At 36.9% G+C, this 25930-nt stretch overlaps 1 protein-coding gene across 4 annotated transcripts in view; it reads left to right on the plus strand.

Annotated features, from left to right (window-relative positions):
- Positions 1 to 24839, plus strand: part of LOC126850911 (CREB-regulated transcription coactivator 1) — a 32892-nt gene extending 8053 nt beyond the window's left edge. For 2 of the 4 annotated variants that reach the window (XM_050594378.1, XM_050594381.1), the window contains 11 exons: positions 8149 to 8404; positions 10017 to 10128; positions 10319 to 10469; positions 13588 to 13635; positions 14523 to 14675; positions 15034 to 15150; positions 15368 to 15529; positions 17632 to 17694; positions 19222 to 19296; positions 19437 to 19593; positions 19907 to 24839. In XM_050594378.1, the coding sequence (XP_050450335.1) occupies positions 8149 to 8404; positions 10017 to 10128; positions 10319 to 10469; positions 13588 to 13635; positions 14523 to 14675; positions 15034 to 15150; positions 15368 to 15529; positions 17632 to 17694; positions 19222 to 19296; positions 19437 to 19593; positions 19907 to 20124 (1512 nt within the window). In that variant the 3' untranslated portion in view covers positions 20125 to 24839. The remainder of the gene's footprint in view (positions 1 to 8148; positions 8405 to 10016; positions 10129 to 10318; positions 10470 to 13587; positions 13636 to 14522; positions 14676 to 15033; positions 15151 to 15367; positions 15530 to 17631; positions 17695 to 19221; positions 19297 to 19436; positions 19594 to 19906) is intronic. The other 2 variants (XM_050594379.1, XM_050594380.1) reach the window with 2 other exon arrangements.
- Positions 24840 to 25930: the final 1091 nt, after the last annotated feature.

The raw sequence follows: 25930 nt of genomic DNA on the forward strand, positions 1-25930 counted from the left end.
CTGATTGACTGTTCGTATTTTCACGCTATTCTCTGTCCACCATTGCAATTGAAAATTAATTAGATTACGCAGTGCAACAATAATTTGATCGATAATGTCGATGCGTTTCGATATATACCATTCAATCGGATTAGGTTGTACTCGTAAATCTTATTAATCACGATTTGCTGCGTCGCGCATTTCGTGATAGAATCAAATAAACACGTTTAAGGATTATAACGTGTTGTTATTAATTAAAAAATACGATTTCAATTGCGAAAATTACGATTTAAAACAATATATTAACGTATTAGCATCAAGTTATTTTATCAAGTTTTTTTTTTTTTTTTTCTTCAGGAATGAAATAAAATATAACGTGAAATTTATAAGCGTGCTTCGAATTCTGTCCGGTCGATCTTTCTTAGCGTTTCACCTTAGACAAAATTGTACATATATAATTTGGAATAATGTAAAGTCACATTCCCGGCAGACCTTGTGTGTGTTTCCTGAATAAGTGATACCACTTTCTAAGCTGTCTTATAGCTTCGCGTGAAGCTGATCGATCATAAAGCACAATAAGAAATCATTGTTTAGTCTCCTGGCATCGCAATGCCACGAAGAGAGCTCTGTTGTGCTTATTAATACACTCTGACCTTGATAAAGCGCGCAGTTCGAGGGTAGCGCGAGTCTCCTATACATATATCGCTTTTTACCCCCGCGTGTTGCGTTGAATTTCCATTGCCAATTGAAGCGATAAATTGCTCCCCAACGTGTGCTTCTGATATCTGATTATCCGACTCGAAATTTTTATTCTACTTTTGATCTCAGCTTTTAATCTCACATCTCTCTCTCTCTCTCTCTCTCTCTCTATTTAGATATTTTCTTTTTTAGTTAACTTATAGTTTTATTGCCCATTTAAGATACAAAGTAGTTCTCTCTCAATTCCTATATAAATTAAACCTGTCTCGAAATTCTCTAGAGTGCATGAATGTGAGAAAATGATTGCGATTAAAATAGAAGCGAAATTTCGTCTCGTGACTATCTCTAATCTGTCAAAATGGTCTCGCGCTCGCTCGTGTCGATCCTGAACAGAATTAGCTACGTATCTCGAAAATCCGAGTACATATGTACTATACTAGTCTAAAAGAATCACTCGCGATTAGTGGGCGCGGGTGCATTGCTACCAAAGGCAGCCAAGGCCAAGTTTCGATCGCGCAAAGAGACATGTTTCGTTTCATATCCGGGCCTACTCCCCCGCGGATATAAACGGGGGTCAAAAGACTTGTCTCTTTTTCTCTCTCCCTTTCTCTGTCTCTTCGCCCTCGTCGTCGTTCGATCATTCGACGATGCGACTCTCGTCGTCGCTCGTGATTGCATCCGCGGTGTGTCTTCCCGCTGTCGTCCAACTTTCTCGCGCTCTCACGCCGAATCGATCGAATTTCCGGCGGATTTCTGCTCCTGCGCACGTGTCGCGGCGCATCTAGGTACCCGCCGTTCATACCGACAACGGCGGCGACGGACGCCTCGTGCGAGAGCTCGACCTGGCCTCGGCGCGATCTAATTGAATGGCAACTCCGTAGACGATGCGCGTACGAGCCTTCATTCTCGAGATAAATATAGATAGCAGTCTCAAATGATATGATGAATGATACAACGATATCATTTTGCTCTTTTTTCATTTTTTCCAGCTACGTCTAATATTTGCGTTCGAGTACCTATCTACAGTAAAATTGTCGCAATTTTCTGAGACCGCGAATATTTAAATTACAGCTAGCTGGAAATATAAAGTACGTTTCACTGAAACGTGGACTGAGATTGTTTCATAAAAGTCTACGTTTTATTTGAACGTACTTAATACATAAAGAATGAAAAAAGATATCTTTAAATTATTATTTTATAATAAAAAGTTTAAATTTCATGAATTATTAATATACCTAAAGACTTAATATCTTTTCAAACGAGAGAAGAAGCGCAAAAAGAGACCTTCTCCGACAGGATGTTTCTGCACCCTTTAGAATGTCTAGAGGAAAATTCGCATGAAAGGGTAGCATCCCTCCAATGATGCGAGCAACCGTGCAAGCTCCGGCGATATAGTAGAAAACAAACACTGCCGCGTGCACGTGCTTCGCGACGAGTATGTATGTGTGTATACTCGCATACGGAATATTGATCGCTCGTACAGGTAACTCGCAGTTCACCAGTTTCATTTGTTCCCAGCGTGTCGATTGTCGACGACCGCAACCACCGCTGCAGTTTCGATTATTGACGCTGCTGAGTTCGTCATTGTAAAATCGAGAGAGAACCCGCTTTATATATCGCGAAAATTTGCAGGAGCATCGATATATCGTCTCTCCGCGGCGAGAGCGTTTGTTTTGGAAAGCACACAGGATTTTCGTTCCTTGATCCGCTCTCATCCCTGACATCGCAGCCCTGATCGATTTTCCAAGATAACGCTTGTTTCGCACACTCGATATTCCCGGGAATTTCGCCTGCGGCAATATATACCAACGAAACAATCCGTTTAAGACCCCGCTCTATAAGATTTATTACTGCCGCTTTACCCTCGTGATGATTTATGAATCGCGAAAGGTCGCGAGGAGAGAGAGGAAGCGACCGGGTTATCTATGCGTATCGTACGTTTGCGTATAGATTGCACGAATGGATTCGATTGAAGATGCAACGGGTTTCCTGTTTCTTTCTTATCTGGCTAACAGCCTTGAATGGCGGATGGGTATCCTCGCCAAAGTAGGTCATCGCCGTTGGGAGACGGCAGACGGCGGCGGGCCGTCGCGACAATGACGTGTGCATGTATGTACGTGGGGGTGGAGCAAAGTTGTGTCATCGAGAGGCAAAGGGTAGGGGACCTAGGTTGCTGGAGCAGGGAACTGTGCGAGTGAGCACGAGATCGCGGAAAGGAATAAGCGATGACGATCGGTGCTTCAACAATGTTCCTTGCCTCATTCATACACTACGTGTCCCGCACATTCTTATTCTATAAGGCTGTACAAAAATATTTGGAGCCGTCCGGAATTAAAATCTAGTCGCCGTTAAGATAGTTAAATTGTAAAAGTTTGATTATGCGTTATTCTTTTCTTGTTTTGGAATTCTCGCGATTCTCTATATTTTCAGCGAGAAAGTATTTTTCAAAATTAATCCCAATCCCAGTCAAAATTTTGCAATTATTTTGCAATTTTCTCATCGTTTATAGATTCTAAAGGATGAATGTGTTTTATTTATATAAAAATTATTTATTTTTTACACCTCAAGTATAGGGAGTAAACAATTTTCTCTCTTGGAGATTTAAAAGAATAGCTTTGTGTAACTTTTTTAAAAGAGAAGAATTTTGATGCGGGAATTTTCTCAACGCAATTCCGACAAAAATCTCCCGTGTTACATAATATTAACCGATAATGCCGAAGGTCTTTAATTTTCTCGTTGAGAAAATCCTTACACGGCGCGGTTCGCGCGAGGGATTCTGCCTCCCATAATTTCTCATTCCACTGCACCGTTAGCGATCCGACATCGGACGGTCGACTTGCATAAGAGGTCAAACGAAGATATAATTACAACCTGGAAAGTGTCATCGGCGTTCGATCGGCCGCGGTGTCCTTGAATATCATCTGTGAGAGCCGAAGGACATAAGCCGGATGAATATTTAATAACGATATCACGCGACCTTAAAACTAAATTAAAGTTCATTCAAGCCACGAGGAGACAGATAAGTTATAAAAAAAAAAGAAAGACGATAGATATATATATATATATACTTAGCAAGACGCTACCGCGTCTTCTGAACGTCATTGCACAATTTCTTAGCCAAGTATAGATATTGCCGCTTTATAATTATACATATATGCGGATATTCAAGTTATATCGGTGCGTCAAAGTAATATTTCATAATAAAATATTAATCTTTTATCCGTGACAATAATTATGCCACGTGAACCAAGAAGTTTTCACCTCGCATTGTGTTTTTTTTTTCATCATTCAGGCGTGAACTCTGCGTATTGATGCGTGCGCGACCTTCGAAAATAGTTTTTTAACCGTAATTTTAAAGAAAACTAAAAGAGAGATTATCGTCTGAAAAAAGAATATAATTTTCAGATATATAATTTCCTGATTAAAGACATGTCACATGTTTTTAGCGAAGCTAAAATATAAAGAATTAATTATGAACTCTCTATCTCATCAATTATTTAAAATATAAAATATTCATATGTATATCATAGAGTAACAGTAATTTTTGTAATCACTTCTGTATAAAAATTTAATAAGTAGGATTAAAAAATTGACAACACATTTTCAAATATATTTCTTCTTATAGTCGCATAATATTATTCGGAAGGCAAGACAGCTGATGAATGATAATATATTCCGTACAGCTGTGAAAGAAGCTAATAGAAAGTCTCGCTACGATTAAAAAAAAATATAAAAAATGTAAATGATTAATGGAAAATTGCGAGGAATTTCGCGTGGCGAGACGCGGAAGATCAGAAGGAGGAGGGGGAAGGAGGGGACGATGCGATGTAATGTAATATCAATCGTGGCTTTGTCCTCCTCCGACACGTCTCGCGTGTCCGTCACAGGATTACCCTCGCGAGACTAACACTGACAATGAGTCTCGCCTCGAGACGCAAATGAGAAGGAAAACTCTCAAGAAGAGAGAAAAAGAGAGAGAGAGAGAGAGAATCGCTGTCGCGTGCGTCCATCCCGATTGCCGGCACGTGATGGGGCTGCCAACGGTAACACATCTCTTTAATCCGTTGAAACTTATTAAGAGAGAAACATATGCGAAAGAGATATATCTGAAACACCGTCAGCTCTCATTCTAAACGATAGACGCGGCCTTGATTGCGTCATATTGTCTTCACAAATGGATCATTCGTTTTCGATGACAACTGATTTTTAGGAAAATATACGATGTTCAAAGCATCTAACAATAGGACTGTTTTTGTATCTCTTCTCTTTGTCTTTCGAATTAACGTACGCAGAACCGATCTGTCGCGCACGAAGGTGATCTCTCGGATAGATGCGGAGAATTTGCGATGGGGACACGCGGACGTGCCTTTTGTGTTAGGGTTGACGTTAATTGAAAATACGTTTCTTCAACGAGAGCCGCACGGCTTGGTCGATGCGCCGCGTCGCGCCGTCTCGTGCGACGCCCGCGGCCCTGACATTGCGAAAGTTGTGAATGGGGGAGACGTCGACCCTCGTGTGCGGAGTCACTACTACGTTTTCAGATTTCCGATGTAATTAGTAAAGTTTCGTCTTCTTTTCCGGAAAGTTTCTCCTCTCGATTACCTCTGGTTCATCCGCTTAAAGAAAAAAACAGATCTCGCGATCATAATTACGAAAAACTGTCATTCTCGCATTCTCGCTTTATGTATGTAGGAAAATTAGTGATAATTTCAATTTGTTAGACTAGATGAGAAAAGAAGAAAAATCGCGATTTCTACGAAAACAGAATCTTCATTTCGGTCTCGTTAAAATAGCGATACGCGTTTCAAATTCTTTTCCTCTATCGAAACTTATTCGTCGCGATCGTCGTCATAAATCATCCGAGTTAATAGTATTTTGTGGCTGCTTATAACATCGTTATTTATATTTCTGGACGCGTTTTATCCCAACAACGGCTTTATATAAAGCCGGGAAAGCGCAAATGTATACTACGATACGCGACGGAATATGTTAACAGCTACTTTACCATTGTACAGGATGAGACGGCGCGCGTTATGTGTGTGTGTGTGTGTGTATTCGTGTGCGCGACGTAAAAAAGTCGCGATGGGACTATTCTTGCGTCGCCACTATGCCAGACGATGATATTCTGCACATTATGCAAATGTAGTGTCCTAACATAGTAGGGGTATCCGCTTGTTAAGACTTGCATCGTCGCGCTTTTAGGCTTCCTCGCAAAATACGCTTCGATGAAATACATCGCGAGAGTTATCTATCGCGTGTAGTTGATCTGTTACGTCACCCACACGATTCCAAGTACGCGGAGATTGTTACGTCGCAATATAAACATTGCTCTTCGATGAGCGAGGATTAAAAAAATTTTTTTTCTGATAAAGGAGATATAATCACAAAACGAAAGAAAGATTATATAGATCGAATATGGAAAAAAAGATCACACACGCACGCACGCACGCACGCACACACACACACCCCCATACACACAATAAAAAAGATTTAATTTTTTACATAATAACAAGATTGCATGTGCGTGATTTAATAAATTTTGTAAAAAAGCTTGTTAACATCTTACTCGCGCGTTTATTTCCGGCGTGATAGTCGAAACGCCTTTCGAAACTGATAGTGTGATTAATGAGCGGACGACATGCGCGTTTATCCAACGTCGTTCATGAACGCCCATAATCGTATGAGAGAGACGTTTCGTGTTTATCGCATAATTCAACTGATATTAAGTAATAGCTGTGCGACCCACGTTCGGCCAACACATGGCGGCCAACAGGGGAACAGCTAGAGATTTCTTTATTAAATTCGCGGTCCTGCCGCAGACAGGAAGTTCAAAATCCCACGAGAAAGAGAAAGAGAAAGAAATCGTTTTATCTCCGTCAAAATCCGGCGCTTATGTTCTTTTATAGCGGGCTTTAAAAGTCACTTTTTTAGTAATATTCTTCCCCTTTCGAGCAAATCTCGCGAAATTTAAATTAATTCGAATGCTGTTGTGTTATATAAATTATATCAATTAATTTTACTTATTCTTGCATTACGTATAAATTTTATAAAGCCAGATGAGAGAACGCAAAGATAAGCTTAGAATATTGATGAGCAATTTGAGTTTTTGAAAGGATGATATATATGGCGCGGATAATTTTTACCTGGATTTTTTTGGAGAAGATACGCGGGTATATCATTCAAGTTAGCGACGTCTAATTTGCAGATTACCTTCTTTCTTCGGCATACAAAGCAGCGCGAGACAACGTCTCAAAAGTATCCCTTATCGGATATATCGTTGCAAGCGGCGTAAAGGGAGACTGGTCTCAACTATGTTTGCGTATAACTTGATAATCAAATGCGTGGCCAAAATAGCCGTGACGGAAAGCGTGAGACGGCGATATATTCCATAGATTATTCCGGAGAGATATATAATTTCGCCACATACAGTGGAAAAGGCGAAATAAAGTGATAAAGCTTATTCGCTCACGCGAATTTCTTCTCCATCGCGTAATGATTTTTCTCAGGTGTGAGATACCCGATACTTAGTGGGATTTCTATGGGAATCTACGGCATGAAATGACTGCATTCAATTTCTTTACGTCGTTTTAATCGCCACCCGTAAACGGCAACGCGCGAGACGACGGGATCGTAAAGCAGACAGATGAGAGATGCTTTATGAGACGGGATTCGCGAAACGAGAAAATTCCTCGCCCGTCGGTCGAACGGCGCCGGAGTGGGTTCGGAAAATGGGTTTTGCACGAAGATAGAAGTGAATTATTTCCCTTCGACTCCTTTCCTCCCCCTCGCGTGTATAAAGGCGCGCGAATCTGTTTCGTGAATCCGGCGAAAATTCGTTGGCAGTTGATTTTATAAATTATACTTGCTGAAATAGTCTTTAACAAGCTTAAATTAATTATTGTTAATAATCTTAATTTTTATAGCCTTGATATATATATTTATGAGCCCTCTGGGAGATCAAATTGATCGATGCCACTTTTTATAAACTTCTCAATTTTAATATTAGAGCACCGATCATATGCTTTGACACTAAAATTAAGAAATTCATAACGAGAGGAGTGGAGAGATTAAATCTGCCTTCTGGTAATATCATATAAAGTCAATTATTCTTCTTTCTTCATTTTTATTTAGCTCACGAATCGAATCGCGATCGTCTCCTTTCCCGAACAATAAAACATTTATTTGCGAAATTATTTTGACGCAGTGAAATCTTTCGTGAGAAACACGTGTGTATCATATGATAATAGTAATTTATGCAGATCAATTGCATAAAAATGCAATAAAATAAAAATGCACGACGCGCATGCATTATACATACCTGTCTGCTATACGAATTATAAATGTTTTTACATTGTCGCTATTATACACATACACGCGTGTATATGTGTGCGTGTTGCAACTTTTTTTGCACGTCCTCGCGCCGCCGTGATGTCGATCGAAATTCTCAAGATTCTGCGTGCATCTTTGCAGACGGCGCTCAGCAATCTGGAGGAGATGCAGCACAATTCTATGGTGTATCGTAGCGACAACAGAAGCCGAAGCATGGGAGTGGGACCGATGCGATCCCGACCCATGGAGAAGAGACACGACACGTCGCCATATAGCGGCGTGCCTTACCTGTCACCACCTCCCCCGGATACCTGGCGTAGAACAAACTCTGACTCGGCTCTACATCAGAGCGCCAACGAGGCTTGCCAATCGACCTCCGCCATACCTCATCGACGAGGTAGCGACGCATGTTGGCATTTATTTGCAAAGCATAAAACTTGTTTTAATATAAAACGAGAGAGAGAAAGAGAGAGAGAGAGAGAGAGAGAGAGAGACAGGCAGGCGCTTCCTCTCTCCTTTCACGAATGCTGCGTGAAAAGTTATGGAAAATCCCATCGGGCGTTGTTATATGTTTACGTCGATTGCGTATCTGCCGAGATGGCGGGATCTTACGTAATATTTATTTTGTCGAAGCATTCTTTCTTATCTTTGAAATTGATGTCTCGGGACTGTAACATCTATTTTCTTCGAGTAAATCAAAACGTACGCAACTCTTTACACTCCCCTTTCGTCTCGCGATCCATACAATCCGATATATCGCGCTGGAGAAACATCCGATGTGCCTTATCTAAATTCTGTCAAAATATCACATTTCTTTGAACATAATTTTCCTTACAGTCGCTCGTAGTCTATCTGTAAAAAGAAGGGCGATTAATCAAAGTAATGCATGAAACTCGTCGCGCAAATGTTGTTTATACCGCTTATAATTTATACAGCTTTGTACAAGACCCCGGTAAAATGATACGTCGTATATAATATATGTTTGTATAATTTATTTGGCGCGTAGAAAAAATTAATTATTTATTTTCTCGTTTAAGGATTTGAGCATGATCGAATATTTGCGTATAAGGAGAATAATATAGTTTTTTAGCGCCATTTAGTTACTTATCTATGTAAAATACCATCGTCTTCGCGAAGCTTCTTTTTTGATGCGCAAATGGCTCGGCTCGGAAATTCCGCCATTACCATATTGCCTCGTTATATATCGTGACACTGTTCTATTCTCTTAAGCGGCTACCTACGGAATTTTGCAAAGACCTGTCAGACCTCTTGCGAGCTTGCCTTTGAAGTGCACACACAGCGTAATCCGCTTTTGCAACTTCAAACTATAAATCCGAAATTCTTGCGGTTTAATTTACATCCTGTATTCGCGAAGCTAATTACAGGCGCCTCTAGTTAGCCGAACAAATGTGAAGTTCGTAAAATTGAATTATTATTTCGAATTAACTCTTAAATATTAATCTTCACGTCGACAAGAATTAATTTATATATAATATGATATAATTATAATAATATGATATACTTATAGTATATAATATATTATTTGTATATCATTTAAATTATTTATAGATAAAATTCTGTTCTTTTTTTGCTACCAATGACACGTCAAATTTTTTAGAGCAGTGATAATATATTACATTTTTTAGTAAACTATCAAAATTACCTCGACACAAATCATGAAAGTCAACAGAATGATTTTACGCTAGACGAGGCATGTGAAATATTATACGATAGTAACGTTAGAAAGGAGTATTACGTTCCGTAGAAATTGGATAGCTAGTTTGAAAAACATATGCATACTGCACACCTGTAACGGAAGATGCTGTACCAAAATGACCGTTTTGTATTCGATATCGTAGTAATATATAGTATCCGAGTATATATAAATGAAGAAAACACGCACGAATGAAAAATGCACTAGATTTCTGTGACGCATTAATATCGCAGCTTTTAATGATACCCCATCACGAGATTACGAAGCTTTATAAATCGCGTTCTGCAATTAACAGATCAGCACGTTATGACCGGGAGCGGAAACGACAACAGAGATCCTCATCACGGTTTCATCGAAGTCCCACGACCAAGATCCTCGTGCGAAATACCTAGAGTGCCTGGGATTAAGTACGTATCCTTGAAAATATTTAAGAAATTATTTTTTATCGAACGGCAAAGATTTTGCGAAAGTGTTTCGATTGAATACACAATCATGTTTACATTTTTGCATCGATATCGCGATATTAAATTCGATGAAACTTGCGTTCGTTTTTATTTCACGTTAATGTAACGATCTTTGTGAAATTTTCCGTTTTAGTATATACCCAAGCTCGCAACCACCGGGACAACAAATACCGATAGGCAATAACACGGGGTCGTTGCCCGACTTGAGCAACGTACACTTTCCATCACCTCTTCATACTCCTCTGGATCAGGAGGATCATTCGAGTAGTACGCCGTTCAGCAACGTAAGTTCATCTCATCGATTATCGCATACTATCGACTATATAATAAAATTTTCTCTTTTCCTTTCCGCTCGATCTTATACGTACTTTACGCGAGGCTGCACGTTTCTGAACGAGTCTTCATCGCTTTTACAACGACGTTTCTTCTTCTTCTTTTTTTTTTTTTTATTTTTTTCATTCATCTTTGACTCTCTCGGAGAAAGTATCTGTCAAACGACATCTGAAACGATAGCGTACATCGTATATAATATAGGATAGTTCGAGCGAGTGTTAATAATACTATTAATACGCATCTATTATCGGCTCGCGCGTGCACATGGATATATATATTCCTCCAAGAGATTTTGCACGTGTCAAATAAGAAACACGAAAATATTTTGATTATTGCTCGTGAATATACAATCGCCAAATAGATTCTAGAAATAAACATTGTTACTCGTTGGTATTTAACAGATAATTTAATCCATTTAGTCTTTATACAATATCTCGATATTTGATCAGTTAAACTTTAGATATGCAGATCAGAATTTGAGATTTTAATCTCTTTTGATTTATAATATTTTAATGAATAAAAACTTGACATTTGTGTATAGAATTTCTCAGATTTATGCAGGGTTCACGAATTTTTGGATAAATTAAGATTCTGTTTCAGCAAAAATTGAAGGCTAAGACATATTTTTTTAATATACATATATATATATATATATGTTTCATACATTATATAATGATATTATTTGTATCTGTGATTGTAGGAAATCTGATAAGTTTTTCTCTAAAACTGATAGCATATATTTATTTCCGGAAAAACTTTATTTTTAGAAAGAACGGCGATATCATCGATGTTAAGTAATTTGCTTTTATATTGAACGGAGCGAGATCGTTTAACTAACTTAAACTACAATTGATACTGCCGAAAGGATATCCAATTAGAGAAAATTTAAAAGACAAATGTCGATATCGTAATTGTTCATTCGCATCACTTTTTTTCCCGCGATTCTCTCTTTTTTTTGCGTTCGCGTTCGTCTCATATATGCATATATATATACTTTTTTTTTCCATTCTCTCGCGCATATACGAAGCGAAGTAATCTCGTACAAACAGGCTCACAGACAAGTAGGATTTATCAAACTTGAAAATGCGGGAATCTTTTTTTGAAATGGTCGAACCGCTGGTATATTCCAGAGTCCTCAAACGAGCAGTCCTACAAACCTGTCGCCGACCAGCTTGGCACAAGCTGGTAGGCTGTCCTTTTCACAGGATCCGTCAAGCGTCCAAGTAAATATCCTCGCGGCCCCTTATTACTGTAGATTGTGCCTATATTGTTATAGCGCAGTGGTTTCTTAATTACGAGCGACGCGAATTTGAGGGTTCTTTTTTTTTTTAGAATTCACTTAGTTCTTCTAAAGAATCCAAAGTTTGCACATCATTTTTTTTAAATATCCATCTCGCGTATGAATGGACTCGTAGACCTCGATTAAGAACCGCTGCTATAGTATGTTGTACCTTATGCGAGATATCCGAAATAACTCGAATCTGGGGAGCTATTATTTATTTATTGGCAATTGTTTCCGATCCGATCTTTTTCGTCACTTAACTTATTATAAATACGATTAATATCTGAAACGATTGGAATGTTTCCGGCATCTCGCGATCGAATGGAGACTCAATTCCGAACGAAATAAGATTCGTTAATAACCAAAATGGGATTGACTCGGATACGCGACGGAATTCATCAGTCGAAAAGTCATGTTACTTCGAAATCCTCAATAGTTATAGCTTTCCTGAAAATTATTAGTATCTCTTTCGAAAAACTTTTTAAAGATACGTTGCTTATCAGACTTAATTAAATTTGTGTAATGATGATCGATTGTTCGGATATTTCGTATTTATTTAATGACAGATTACGGAATCGAGGAGAATGCATTTTTCCGCAGCTCTAAATATATCTAAAGCTACAATATACTTTTTTGCAATTATATACATATAACGTGTACTCTCCAAATAAATGAACAAAGTCACGCGGATAAAGATTTTTGAGAAACGTATACAGTTCTTAAAGAAATAATCACAGTAAGAGAATACTACCTCGATTCCATGTAATTACATATATTGTTTATTTGAGAATGTGATTTAGGAGAGATGCAATGGTTGCATGAGAACACTCTTTATGCTTTTCTGTGCTTTCTTAAATGTTAGATGATTCGATTAGAGTAGTGACAGAATCTCTTAAGGTGTTGCAACTGCTTTCAAAAAAAAAAAAAATAAAAAAATAAAAAAATAGATACATAAGTGTATCTAACAAGAAATTAATGGTACAGATTGCGCGTGTGTACAGTGAAAGAGAAAATTTTAAAAGAACTACCTATCCTGAGGAGCATCACATTTAGCGAACCACGCGTATTACATAAACACAAACAATTTCCTTTAGTAATAATTTTCGCATGTAATTGGATTGCTTTCATGCTATTTTCAGTATCGCTATTTCGAGGTTGCCATTGCTTTTTAAGCACAAAAAGATTCAAGTGTCTTTCGCGAAAAAGCAATCCGCGGCATGCCCCTTTTCAATGTTCGAATACACAAATTTTATCGTAGTTAAGTATCGATTTTTTTTTTTTCAATGTGATTATCTCATGGTTAACGTGTAACATGACAAGAATATAATGTTGCGCGCGGTTATGCAGCGTTAAGTTTGAAATGAAACTTGTACAGCACGCTGTTGGAAAGCACTTGTGACCTAAATACGTCCTGACATTATTAATACGGAATTTAACAACATTTATCGAGTCCGCTCGATAATTTCGATCGTCCTGCGAACGCGGGAAATTATGTAAATCGCAGAGTAAATTCGCGAGGAAACTACGTCGCTACAGATGCGACAGATTTTTAATGGAAAAAGAGGAGAAACAAAATATATCGGACAATTTTAACGGAATTTTATTTTGTCGCTCGTTTCTCGTTCGCTAATATCAGGACGTGACAATTTCGGTGACAGAATCGGAAAATCGAACGAAATTTTACACGTGGAATTTTTTTTTTTTTTATCAGCGCGTCTCTCTTAATTTTCTATTTATTTTTTATTTTGCCTTTGTTGTAGTGGTTGTTTGTGTTTGTTATTTTGCAGAACCATTTATCAGTGCCTGTTAACTCTAGGTTTCTTCACACGTGTAAGGTTAGTAGTCACACCAGTTTTTACCAGCTCTCACGTATGTAATATAATGGTATTACGCTTGTGTTGCTGCCTCTTAGTCGCGCGACGGCCCTCAAAAAGCTGTCGACGTTTTTTTACTGTTTTTTGCTTGTTATAGCACCGAGCTTGCAGATAAACAATCGAAATACAATCAAAACATGTGTATGCTGACGCGTATATAATCGGTTCGCCAACGCAACGGGTTTTAAAATAAACGCGAAACAGAAAATAATGTATCGCGATAATTGCAATTTGATAGAAGGAAGAGATAGACATTGCGCACAGATAATTCTAAGATCATTGTAGCATTTACGTAAATGATTTATTTTTGCGTCGTAACATAACGACATAATTGGCTCTGTATATTGCCACGTTTTGACGAACGAGAGAGAATAGAGACTTTAAGAAAACAACTCCCTCAAAGAGGACTTTCGAATTCCTTTTTCGGAGAATATTTTTTTGGAACGTGTCTTTTTCCCCATTTAGAGTTTCTGTTATTCGAAACAGCTCGTATGTGCTCGGAACGTTATCATTCCTGGATCGCCAGAAGCGACTAGAGTTCGTGAATATCTAATGCTTCCTTTCGAAATTCACTATTGTGTGCCCAAATCGTTTGCTACCAATTTAATAGAACAACTCGGTTTGTCGCGGCGAACCGCTTCCGCAAGTTCGATGCTGTAATCAACGACGTAGAGATCGATTATCGCGAGCCTGCTGCGACTATGTAGCATCCTACCGAGTTGAGTCTAGTTATGCGAAAGCGCGAGAAAAAAAAAGAGAAAGAGAGAGAGAGAGAGAGAGAGAATGAGAGAGCAAAATGAAAGAGGCGACAGAGCGACGATCGATCGTTAATAGCGATGGGTATGAAGCAGGGTGTGGCACTGGAAAACAGCACAAGTACTTCGCAACAGGATCTTCAGAACTATCCACAGCAACCGGCGCCGACGGCGACGTCTCACAGCCCGACTGCCGGCCACTACATTTATCAACAATCGCACAGTCCTGTGCCGCCGCAAAGTCCAGTTAGTATCGATCGTTTCGAAAATTTCCACCTTCCTTGTATCCGCAAATAATACTTGGCATTGTATTACAAAGTATTTAAACACAGTATCTATACATATGTCGCATCTTCCATACACGGTTTTTTTTTTTATATATTTAGATACTTGACATTTTCTGGTAATTATATGTTAGTCAAAAAGTTTGAGTTTTTTTATTTCCATTTTTTTATTTATTTAATTTTTTGAAAAAAATTATCGATTCAAGATGTATAGAAAAATGTTATATAACGTATTACTTTTGATATTATCGTATAATAAAATTGAGAAGTAATTGTTGCTAATAATCATTTATCATTTCCTGTTAATGCCCGACATTCAGAAAACATCACAGGCGCAGCAACAATCACAACAACAGCTCAATTCATTGGGATCGTACAGATCTACGCAGCCGGTGAATAGGCCCTCGCCGCAATCGTCACCTAGTCTAACAGTTCAAGTGAGAGATCATCTCGTACATATAAACTCTATTGATAGATTATTACATGTTGCAACAACAGTTTCGAGTATAGTCATTGATAAATTGCATCAATCTCTAAAAATAATAAATGAAAGAGACTGTATGATTTAATTTCATTAATCTCACGAGATAAGCCTTGTTGTAATGTGTATCGTTCTTTGAGACAAGTCTAAGAGCAATGTGAATTTCCTTTCAGGGGAGTCCTTTAAGTTACAGCAATAATCCATCGGCGCCGCCTAGTCCTACAGGACATCCGGGTCCGCCCAGCTTGACGTCCGACGCTATCGATCAGAATACTTATTTCATCAATCAAGCGCAAGCGGCGGCCCTTCAACAGGATTTCGAACAATTCACAATGGTATGTGAGCGATTTATTTATTTAAGCATGACTAAAGAGGGACTGACTTATCTACTTTGAGTTCGCGAAAGATGTCACGTGAACGAACATCTCCGCGCGAAAACTTTTCAATTTTTATATAGAGCGTATATATTTGACAGTTGCGCTCTTTTAAGCTTCATAAAATCTAAATTGACTCGCTTGACAGTCTTATTCAGGAAAGAAGAATTTCTTCCTTTTTTAAACTATCGTGAATATTCGACATTCATAGTCAGTCAGTGGTCCAGTTGTACATACGACATTATTATCTTTATTATCGAAGCTTTGTCATAGATAAGGAAGGTTCGATGAATCGGGACAAGTAATACAACCGAAAAGTACCAAAATAAATCGAAAATGTAGAATAAAATTTTTTTGTATGAAAAAATTAATTTGGAAAATTAATAATACGTTTTTTAAGCTTGAATGTGATATCTAAAAATTTTACATCCTATTGTTCGATTATAAATATACATGTAAAAATACATTTTTTCATTTAATAAAATGATTTAAAATAATTCAAGTTATTGCAAAAGTTATACCTATAAAATAAACGAAATAAATTTTACTTTTTCAATAGAAAGAATATTTTATTTTTTTATTACATATTTTTATAACTACTCTCGAGATAAATTTGATAATACAAAATCGTTCAAAAATAAAAAAGCGTACATGTGTGCCCTTAATTTTTCAATTTTCAGTTTTCTTGACAACGAAGCATTGTATGATAAAATTTTAGTCTATATTTTCGATCTATTTTTGAAAAAAAAAAAAAAATCATCCCTTTTTCGGTCGTACTATATTTCCCGACTCGTATAATTCCCGTCTTCTCTGAGACAGCTTGTCTTCATAAACGATCGTTCCGAGATTTTCGACGCGTGTAGTCTACGAGAACTAGCTACAGACTTTGTCCGCCTATCTTATATTCGCGGTAGGAATGCAAGACGCACGTGCTGCACGTTTTACACGGTGCTGCGGCGCGCATAATTGCATTCAAGCTTCCGCAAAGAGAGGGAGAGAGAGCATTCTGCATGCTATAAACGCTTGTAATAAGTACACGCGAGCGCACGAGCGTAACGTTAAAAAAACTCATATTTCGTGTCCATATTGCTGATAAAGGCAATCGATATTTTCAAATCGGGAGACTGTCGTAATGAATTTTTTTTTTCACTCCGATTGCTCGCGCAACGAGATACGAGCACGTTGAAAAATATAATTCTCTCTGATTCCCCCTCTGTAATTCTATCGCGGCAATCTTGATTACATAAAAAACTACTATGATTATAAAAACTACAATCTATCAATTATGATTAATTAAAGGATACCCGATCTTAATTGGCGCTCAATCTTTTTTTATGCATGTCGAAGGGACTGGTAAGTATCTGACGCTAAGGTGTTTGTACTTATTTAACGTAATAGCAAGGATGAAAAAAAAAAACGAATTCAAATATAAATTTTGATAATATTGAAATTTTGAGATGGTATTACAAAATTATGTTCCATTGGCTTTACAATCTTAAATTTAAGACTATAAATGTTTTATTTACATATTTCAGTTAATACTGATGTATTTATCAGTAATGTAATAAATATTTTTCACGGAATTTATGGTTTTTCGAGTCACCGTTTACAAGCTAATCGGTTTCATGAATTCCAACATTATTCCTCTTCAGCCACGATTTGACCTTCAAAGCTATAATTAATGCTAAGCAATGAATTATTCCAAGCGAAAGATTCGTATGAATTATTCCTACTCGGAGTCACTTGATATTCTACTCAGTTACACCGTCCAAACCTTCCATTCTTTAAAGCATCAAATTACGATTCATTTTTTTTTTTTTTTTAATTAACTGGAGAGAAAGAGAGAGAGAGAGAGACATATCTATAATATGACATTAATTATAAATCATAATTAGTTAGGATCGCGGCCGAAAGTATCGTATCTAAGAATAGGTTTATCTCGAAACTAGCTTTATTATGAAAAAAGGAAGACGGCTAATTATGTTTGATTATGTATTAAGACTAGACTCTAGACTTATGTCTTAAGTCTTGCTGTTTATCTGTTGCCTGCATTCATAATTCAGGAGTGGCCGAAATTTGCGCAACAGCTGATGGAACTCGGTTGCACCTGGACCACGCAGATAGAGGTGAAATATCGCCATTAGTTGAAACATTTTTATTTATTCAAGTTCAGTACTAAATAACTCACGGCATTATTGCATACTTTTTTTATATAAGGCTCTCGCAAAAAGCAAGCTTCTCCGAGTCATAAAATTAGTAATCATGTAATTATGTAAAAGGTCGAGCATAGAGAATCATCGTCTCTTTTAACATTTAAAATTTATTTATTAAATCTTAAAAGAGAGAAAAAGAGAAATGTATGATTAATTGTTTTATACACGCTAATTAATCGATATAAAAAAAAATTGCGAATTCTTAAATACTATGTTCCTTTCACGGTGCCTTCATACAGCGATGTTGAATATGCACGCGTCAAATGTATTCTCGTGCGTGAAAGTCGCACTGCACGAGGGAGAGATATCAGATGTAGGATGAAATATATATTCGCGGATTAAGCGAAAATATTACTATCACAATGAGATATCATACTCAATGTGCGTGCGTGTATGTACATATATTATATACTCTGATGTTTAAAACATTACATCGCGTCGAGAGAATATTTTAAATGAGCCGTTCGTAACGCGGACGGGAAAAATGCGTTATAATCGCGTGGACTCCTGATAAAATATTCATTAGAAGATTGTAGGCTAATAATAATAATAATAATAATCGCGATATCCCACCGACCCGGAAACGCGTTCTTACGTATAAACATATAGCGAAATATGCGTATATGTCGCGTGCGTGTTGCGCTTTAAAAGGACCAGTTTCACGGACGCGGGGCCTTAACGCGATACCCTCTTTCCGCTCCCTCACGCAGTTACACGCACAAGTGGCCGTTACCGTGGCGTTTGATATTAACGCGAATAGCGTCGGCTTAATAGAGGAAAAGCACACCGATATTTTACGATAGACATAAAAAAAACCATCAGTTCGAAGCCAAACAGCCTTATCCGCACAAACTATTGATTGTTTGAAATTGTTATCTATAATCTATAATATCGTTTCGTATAATCACAGCGGAATTTTATAAATCATTTTCCTCTCTTCGAAGGAAGAATCGGAAATCTCGGGATAAATATTATATGAATAAATTCGATCATATGAAAATGTGAAGTAATGGATATACATGTAGGACGAAGCAATAAGCTCTTTACCAGATATCGCCTAAGCAAAAAGGGATTTCATTTGACAAAGGCTATTAAGCGGAAACGAAGTATCCGGAAATCCGTAACTAATGCCGTAATGGATTCCAAAGTCGAGAAGAAGATAACGGTGATCTTCCGGAGACTTGGAGCGAACGCGCGTACCGGCTTCGATCGTACTTGCATTTCTCCCTTTATATTCCTCTTCCGTTATTTTCCCTCCCGCGTGCGCGATATCGTTCTATAAAAAGCACTTATAAGGGACGTCACGGTACACGCGAGATGAATCAATGCGTTAAAGTTAAATAACGAATCAGATTAGGATTGTAACAGCTATAATTTCCACCTTTTTAATTATACGAGACTCATCTACGAATCTTCTTTCTTTTTTCTTCTCTACTTCAGATGGACACGCCGGTGCAGACGAACACGATCGGGTCGTATATCGGATCACCAAATCATACTACGAATTATGCACAGGTGAGAAAAACTATCAAGGTATGTCTCTTAAAATCGCTGTTATAATGTCCTCTCGGAAAAAAAAAGACCGTAAAGCATTCTTTTTTCGCTCGTACATGTTTTATTTATTTATTAAATTTCTCACGTTGTTTGCTTTTCAGAACGACATGATTAATGTCGGTGGCGAATTAGGCAGCGGGGACGCGGGATACTTCAGCACGAGTCCGCAAATGGCGTATCAACCTGTAACGACGACGACCACCGCTACTCAGCAGCTCACACCGCAAACTCCAAACACACCTACGATCATTCTCACAGGTATATTCCCCGCGGTGGACGTGCGATGAGTTTTTTAATTACGCGGCCGCGTAACAAGACATAAAATATCTTGCTCCTTTTATCCATTATTCTCGGAATAAGTCGTCGCGTTTTTTTTTTTTACAATAATATTTTAAAGCCGATTTTTATCCGTAAAGAATATTTAATACATTTATACATAACGCAGCTTATACTTTCATCGAAAAAAAAAATGAAAGGATAACGATTTATGTCAATTCCGTAAAAAATTTCAAATGTGTGTGTAATTCGATGATAAAATGATGGTGGCATCTCGATAACTGCCGTGTTACAGACTTTTCCGGTGCAGACGATCTCACAAATCCGGAATTCGTAAAGGATCTAGGTACGGCGATGATGGGCGATTTTGACCCGGAAATGTTTCCGTCGGACGACGCCCTCAGGCAGGGCCTCGATCCAATCGACGTGGACGGTCTACAAATGCTCGCCGACCCTACGATGGTCATATCGGATTCCAGCGCCGAAGCCCACTTTAGGTTAGACCGACTTTAAAGGAAGAGATTTTACTCATTTACCACACACACACACACACACACACACACACACACACACACACACACACACACACACACACACACACACACACACATACATACATACATACTCCCGTATCGACTATTGTGTAGGATAAAATAAATTCTGTCTTGGTGTCGCGATTAATTCTTAAGACACTTTGACATATATTGGGATACTTTTTGGGCACTGACAAATTTGCAGGGAATCAATAGCGTATCAAGATATGTGTATAAATAATAAATTTTTTAGTAAATTTTATTTATACGCCATATAAATTTATATATATGTAGATTTTATACGAATATTTTTTCTCGTTTAATGGCATGCATTTTTTTAATCGCGCGATCTATGCATGATAAAGATTTGAAGATCTGCATTGTTTTTTTTATGGATATATTTGAGTATATTTCAATACGAAAAAAATCTGAGATGTTTTCTGGAAACAGGTCAGTGTTCAATAAAAGTTGTCTCCCACTCGTGATAAACCGTTACTTGACGATTAAGTAATATAAAAAAAAAAATCTTTATTAACCCTTTTTTTATTTTACACTACTTTGTATATTGTATCATGTATGGTCTCTAAGAAGCACAAAAGAAAATGTTTACTGATTTATACATGCTTTTATCATAATGCAATTATATAGTGAAGTAATCTACCGTTTAGGCCAATTTAAAGTTTAGAGAATATTACGATCAATTATGTTCCTCGACGAAGGAACGTATTAAAAAGTAAAAAAATGCATAAAGACATAGAAGTGAGAGAGGAGGGAGATGCCTATTGGCGGTATACGCCAGCAGTAATCTAAATTTTTCTTTCCTTTTCCTCATTACATCTTTACAAGTAACAGCTTATAATCATAAACGTCATTCACGTTAACAATACATAGTCTATCTATAGGGAACTCTTTCCCTTTTACTTTTCCTCTTTCTCCCTTAATATCGTGTCCGCGATACAATACTGAATTAATTTAGATTTTTAGACTTCATTTTTTTCCATTGAAAATTATAAATATCGAATCTGTGATATTGAAGTTGACTAACAATAAGTCGAAGAAATTCAAAGGCAACGAGGAGATTGCGTAAGAGTTTCAGAAACAGGTTTATCCCATATGTTTCTCTTGATGTACAATCCTGTTACTGATAATCATTTCTGTATTTGTCATTTTCTGAAGATCGCTTATAACTATCATTTCTATTATTAATATATTTGCTGCGAATAAATACGGTGATAATATAACGAGTAGGAAGAGAAATATCATAATGCGTGTACCCTCGGCGATTTTGTCAATTGTTTTTTGAAAGTAATATACTATACTTTATACGCGTGTGTTTGATAATTAGTCGAACGCGAGATTAAGATAATCGACGATGAAATCAAGAAGACGATTCTTACGTCTGTACATGTGATTAGCGTATCATACCTTTCTCGATAACATTTAAAGTTCTTTGTTCTAGATAAAGACACAATGTAGGCAATTAGCATTGCGGGATTTGGCTGCAAGAATATGCAGAAGTAGCGTAGCCTGTGGTGGCCAATCGAGTGCATACTTCTATATACACATCTATTTCATCTTACATTAAAAATAGATTGAAATTTGAACGAACGTAAAATGAGAAATAGGTAAATTTGCTATCGCTAAATAACACACGTATACACACATATTCATATCTTATAAATATAGATCATCTTCCGTCTACAATGAGTGATAAATGTGTCCGGAATTTTCTTTCGAGGCTAAAAAAGTTCTGGTAAGTAGCGAAGTGTAACGGAGAGAGAATCCCTCTTTTCTCACATTCCCGCTATCAGCGCACACTTCGTGGCTGCGAGAGCTTTTTTATGCAAAACGGAAAAGTTCGGGAAGAGCGTGTTACCTCTCTTGACGGAAAAGAAACTTAATGATAATCTTTACGTATTTAAAATGTGATTAATGTGACCACCAGAGAGTTTTTAAATCATTGATATATCCAAAAATTTTATCGTAGTAGTTGAAATTCTCTCTCTCTCTCTCTCTCTCTCTCTCTCTTACTCGCAAAGTTTCGTCCGCGTATAAACAAACGCAAGAGGTGCCAAAAACGTGTAGATATTCGTCGTAGATTTTAAGATCGTGCTCTATTGACTCATAATCGTGCAATATAAACGTATGTATATGATTATCGGTCGTTTAACGTAAGGTTTAAACCAAGTTAAATATTAATCAAGATCGTTCATGTCAATTTGTCATTATCATCGTATCAAAACGACAGAGAAAAAAAGAGAAGCGCAGAATCCTAATTTGTGACATCACTGGAAAAGGAGAAGACAGGTTTATTATTATCTTACATTTAATATGTATCTCGCGCGAAACATTACTGCATTTCGATATTCGAAGCTTTCAAGAAGCAAAGGATAAAGTATGCAACGATAAACATAACGGAAAAAGAATCACATGAGATAAATCGCTGCACTATCAGTTAAGCAAATTTAGTATCACGCGATTTGCAAAATTTTTGATTAAGGCGACGAGTGCATTTGAAAATAATTAAAATATATCAAAATCTTTTTCTTTCATTTTTTAAATAATTTTCTCTGCACACGTTTTGTTATATTAAATTTCTTTTGTATGAATTTAAAAAGTTATTTTTTTTTTAACAGCTTTTATATATCTTTTTCGTAGAAACGATTAGTACAATTGTTATTTTTTTAATTTGCTTAGAAATAAATTAATTATGACTTGATTCTTCGGTTTAAGGATATTGTAACTTTTAGGAAATGTTATGAACGATTACAGTTGACTTTATTCAAATCATAATTAAAATTCAGAAGAGTTTATTCAGTGAAAAATGTAATCAAATGTGTGAGAAAAAAAGCAAACGAAAATTATTCGGAAGTGTTAATCCAATATTAAGAAAAAGGAACATGAAGATAAATGGTTTTCCAACATTTGCATGTGATTTCGCAGTTAGTTTAAGTGACCCGTTTATTTAAATAAGTACTATTTTTTTTATCGAAATGAAAGATAGGCAAAACAGCTGCTTTTCTAATCACGCAAACATATTATATGCGTTAAACTTGCGTATTTCATCAGATTATTTCATCAGAGATTGTGAAATGAGATAAGTTATTATTTTCAAATACGATCCGACAGCATTCATTTTAGCTCGCATTAATCTTAATGAGTGAGAATGTAATTGTAATAGTTATATGGAGTTATCGGCCTTTCAGAGATTGTAGGGAGCTATACATATTTTTACATTATGATCTCTCTCTCTCTCTCTCTCTTTCTCTTATTGCTGCGCGCACACAGTGCCCTCAGAAAGGCATCTTCTCTCGCTTATAGATCCTCTGATAAATTCTGATTTTGTTTTCTCAGCAAACATTTGATATTGAATGTCGGAGAGAAAATGCAATTAAAATAACTAATATCTGCATAATACGGATCGATATAAGTTATCTTTCGATGAATTGAAATTCGAAGGCGGAACGCGAATCCCGCATTTGACTTTATATTTTATGTGTTTATCATATTTTACAATTTGGACTGTATTATGTTTGTTGACAAATTAATCTTTCAAAGACGAATTTCTTTTCAAGAATAGAAAATGAGAAGAGATCTATTGAGTCGCATTTTTTAATCTAATCAAAAAGATCGATGAAAAACTATAATAGAATGTAGCATGACCAAAGTATCCTCTAGCACTTCAATTGCATGAACGTGTAAATTTATACTCATATAGATTTCTTATTTCGTATTAGAAGGTGAAATAGGAATAATGTCTCTCCTTTCTGTTTCCCTTCCTGCATCCTTTAAAATTTTATTTTTAAAATTTTTCAATAATTTTCTTTGTTTCTTCTTCCTTTTTCTCTTATATCATCCATTCTCTTTTTTTACATACCCTAAAGACAAAAACTTTTTTCTCTCCCTCTCTCACGTTCTCTCTCTCTCTCTCTCTCTCTCTCTCTCTCTCTCTCTCTCTCCTCATTTCTCTCTTTGTTTAATCGCATTGAGGGGAGGAGAAACTGACTTAAGATTAACAAAATCACAAGCCTGTTGTATCGTGCAATTAAAAAAAATAAAGTAAGCAGCGAATTTGGAAAAGCATCGCTGCCTAAGTCTCGCGCTAGATCGATTCTGCGGCGTCGATCCGTGAGGGCTTTTAAATGAAAAAAATTTGTAATATTTGTATATAGCCATGTTATATTGTGGTAAAGAAGAATTTTACCTATTATTATATAAATATAAAATATATAAAAATATTATATATATATATTACCTATATGTAATACCGTTACGTTGTTGTACTATATTATTGTGAACACCATTTCTCAGACATCGATTTTTTAAAATAAAAAAGAAAAGAGCTCTTTCGACACACACTAAATACCAAGCCAATCCGTCACGTTATTTGTCGTAGCTCGTCGGTTATGCGTAACATCTACGTTGCACCTCACAATCGCGTCTCATTCGTAAGAGTATTTACGCGATCTCGATGTTCATGTGCGCCAATAAAAATATATCTCTCGGAATTTTTCCGCTTCATACACATTGATTCGGCGCATATGATGTAGCAAATTTTTGCAAATATCAAAGTTCATGCGCGTTGATTTTGTTCCGTGGATATATTCGATCTCGGTCGTCATTTCTCAATTAAGTTTCAATGTTCGATAACAACGGACAAGTTTGACAAGTAAAAAAAAAAGAGATTTTCTCAAAGTCGATCGGTGCCTGAGCGTTTCACCGACCCGAGCCTTTTGTCGTAAAACCGATACTCACGCCGATCTAATTAACGGTCAATCAAACATGATGCCCTTTAGCGCGTCACGAAAGTTAATTCGCGCTCTCGAAAAAAAATATCGTCTCTATAAAGTAACGTCACGATATTAAATATAAGTCGATTAATTAATCAAGTGTGATCAAATAACATTCGATATACATTCGATGACACATTGATTGTTCGAAAAATGTAGACTTTACTCTCGCGAGGACCATCTCGTTTCGATTTCCACGTCACCTGGACATCTCTTCCCTTTCAGTTCGCAACGATGCCTCGCGAAAAGACCACTCGAAAAAGACGTACACGCTCATTCTCACACTTACATGCCACACGCACACTCATTGAGGCGAGCAAAATCTTTAGACGTCTAAGTTTTCTCTCGACATTCTCATCGTTTTCGAATCCTCCTAACCGTCGATGTAAATAACTGTTTTATATTGTTGTAAAGTAGAACGATTATACGGAACGGAAGAGAGGTGGATTGCGTATGATTCGGGGATATTACGGGCGTGCGGGCATCACTTGGCGTACATCACATCCCTGTTTCCGGCGTCCATAATATGTAAGCGCACAAGAAAAAAAAAAAACAAAGACGATTAACGATTTATGTGTCTTCTTCGTGTTTAATCGTAATAACGTTTATTAATTAAATCTTGAACGTCTACGAAGCGTCTGTGTCTTTTGCCTAGGTACCTCTCTCTCTCTCTCTCTTTATCTCGATTGGCGCTAACAATAAGAAAGAACCCGGAGAACGCGACGATTATTCGCTTACATGTGCGCACTTTTTCTTATAAAATAAAAAGATGGATATTATCGCTCCGTTCTTTGCATTATGTTATGCATTAACATCTTAGAATTATGACAATCGATGATAATTTATTATACGACTTGAAAGCGAAGAGAGAGACAAATATTCATAGAGTGTGTCGAACGTTTATGACAACTTTCTATTCCAAAGTCACATGCAAAATAAATCTTTCGATTATAACAACACTGAAATATTAATATCTTCTTTTTGTTGACGCAACTT

Source organism: Cataglyphis hispanica, chromosome 7 (assembly GCF_021464435.1).
Source record: "Cataglyphis hispanica isolate Lineage 1 chromosome 7, ULB_Chis1_1.0, whole genome shotgun sequence".
Lineage (NCBI taxonomy): Eukaryota > Metazoa > Arthropoda > Insecta > Hymenoptera > Formicidae > Cataglyphis > Cataglyphis hispanica.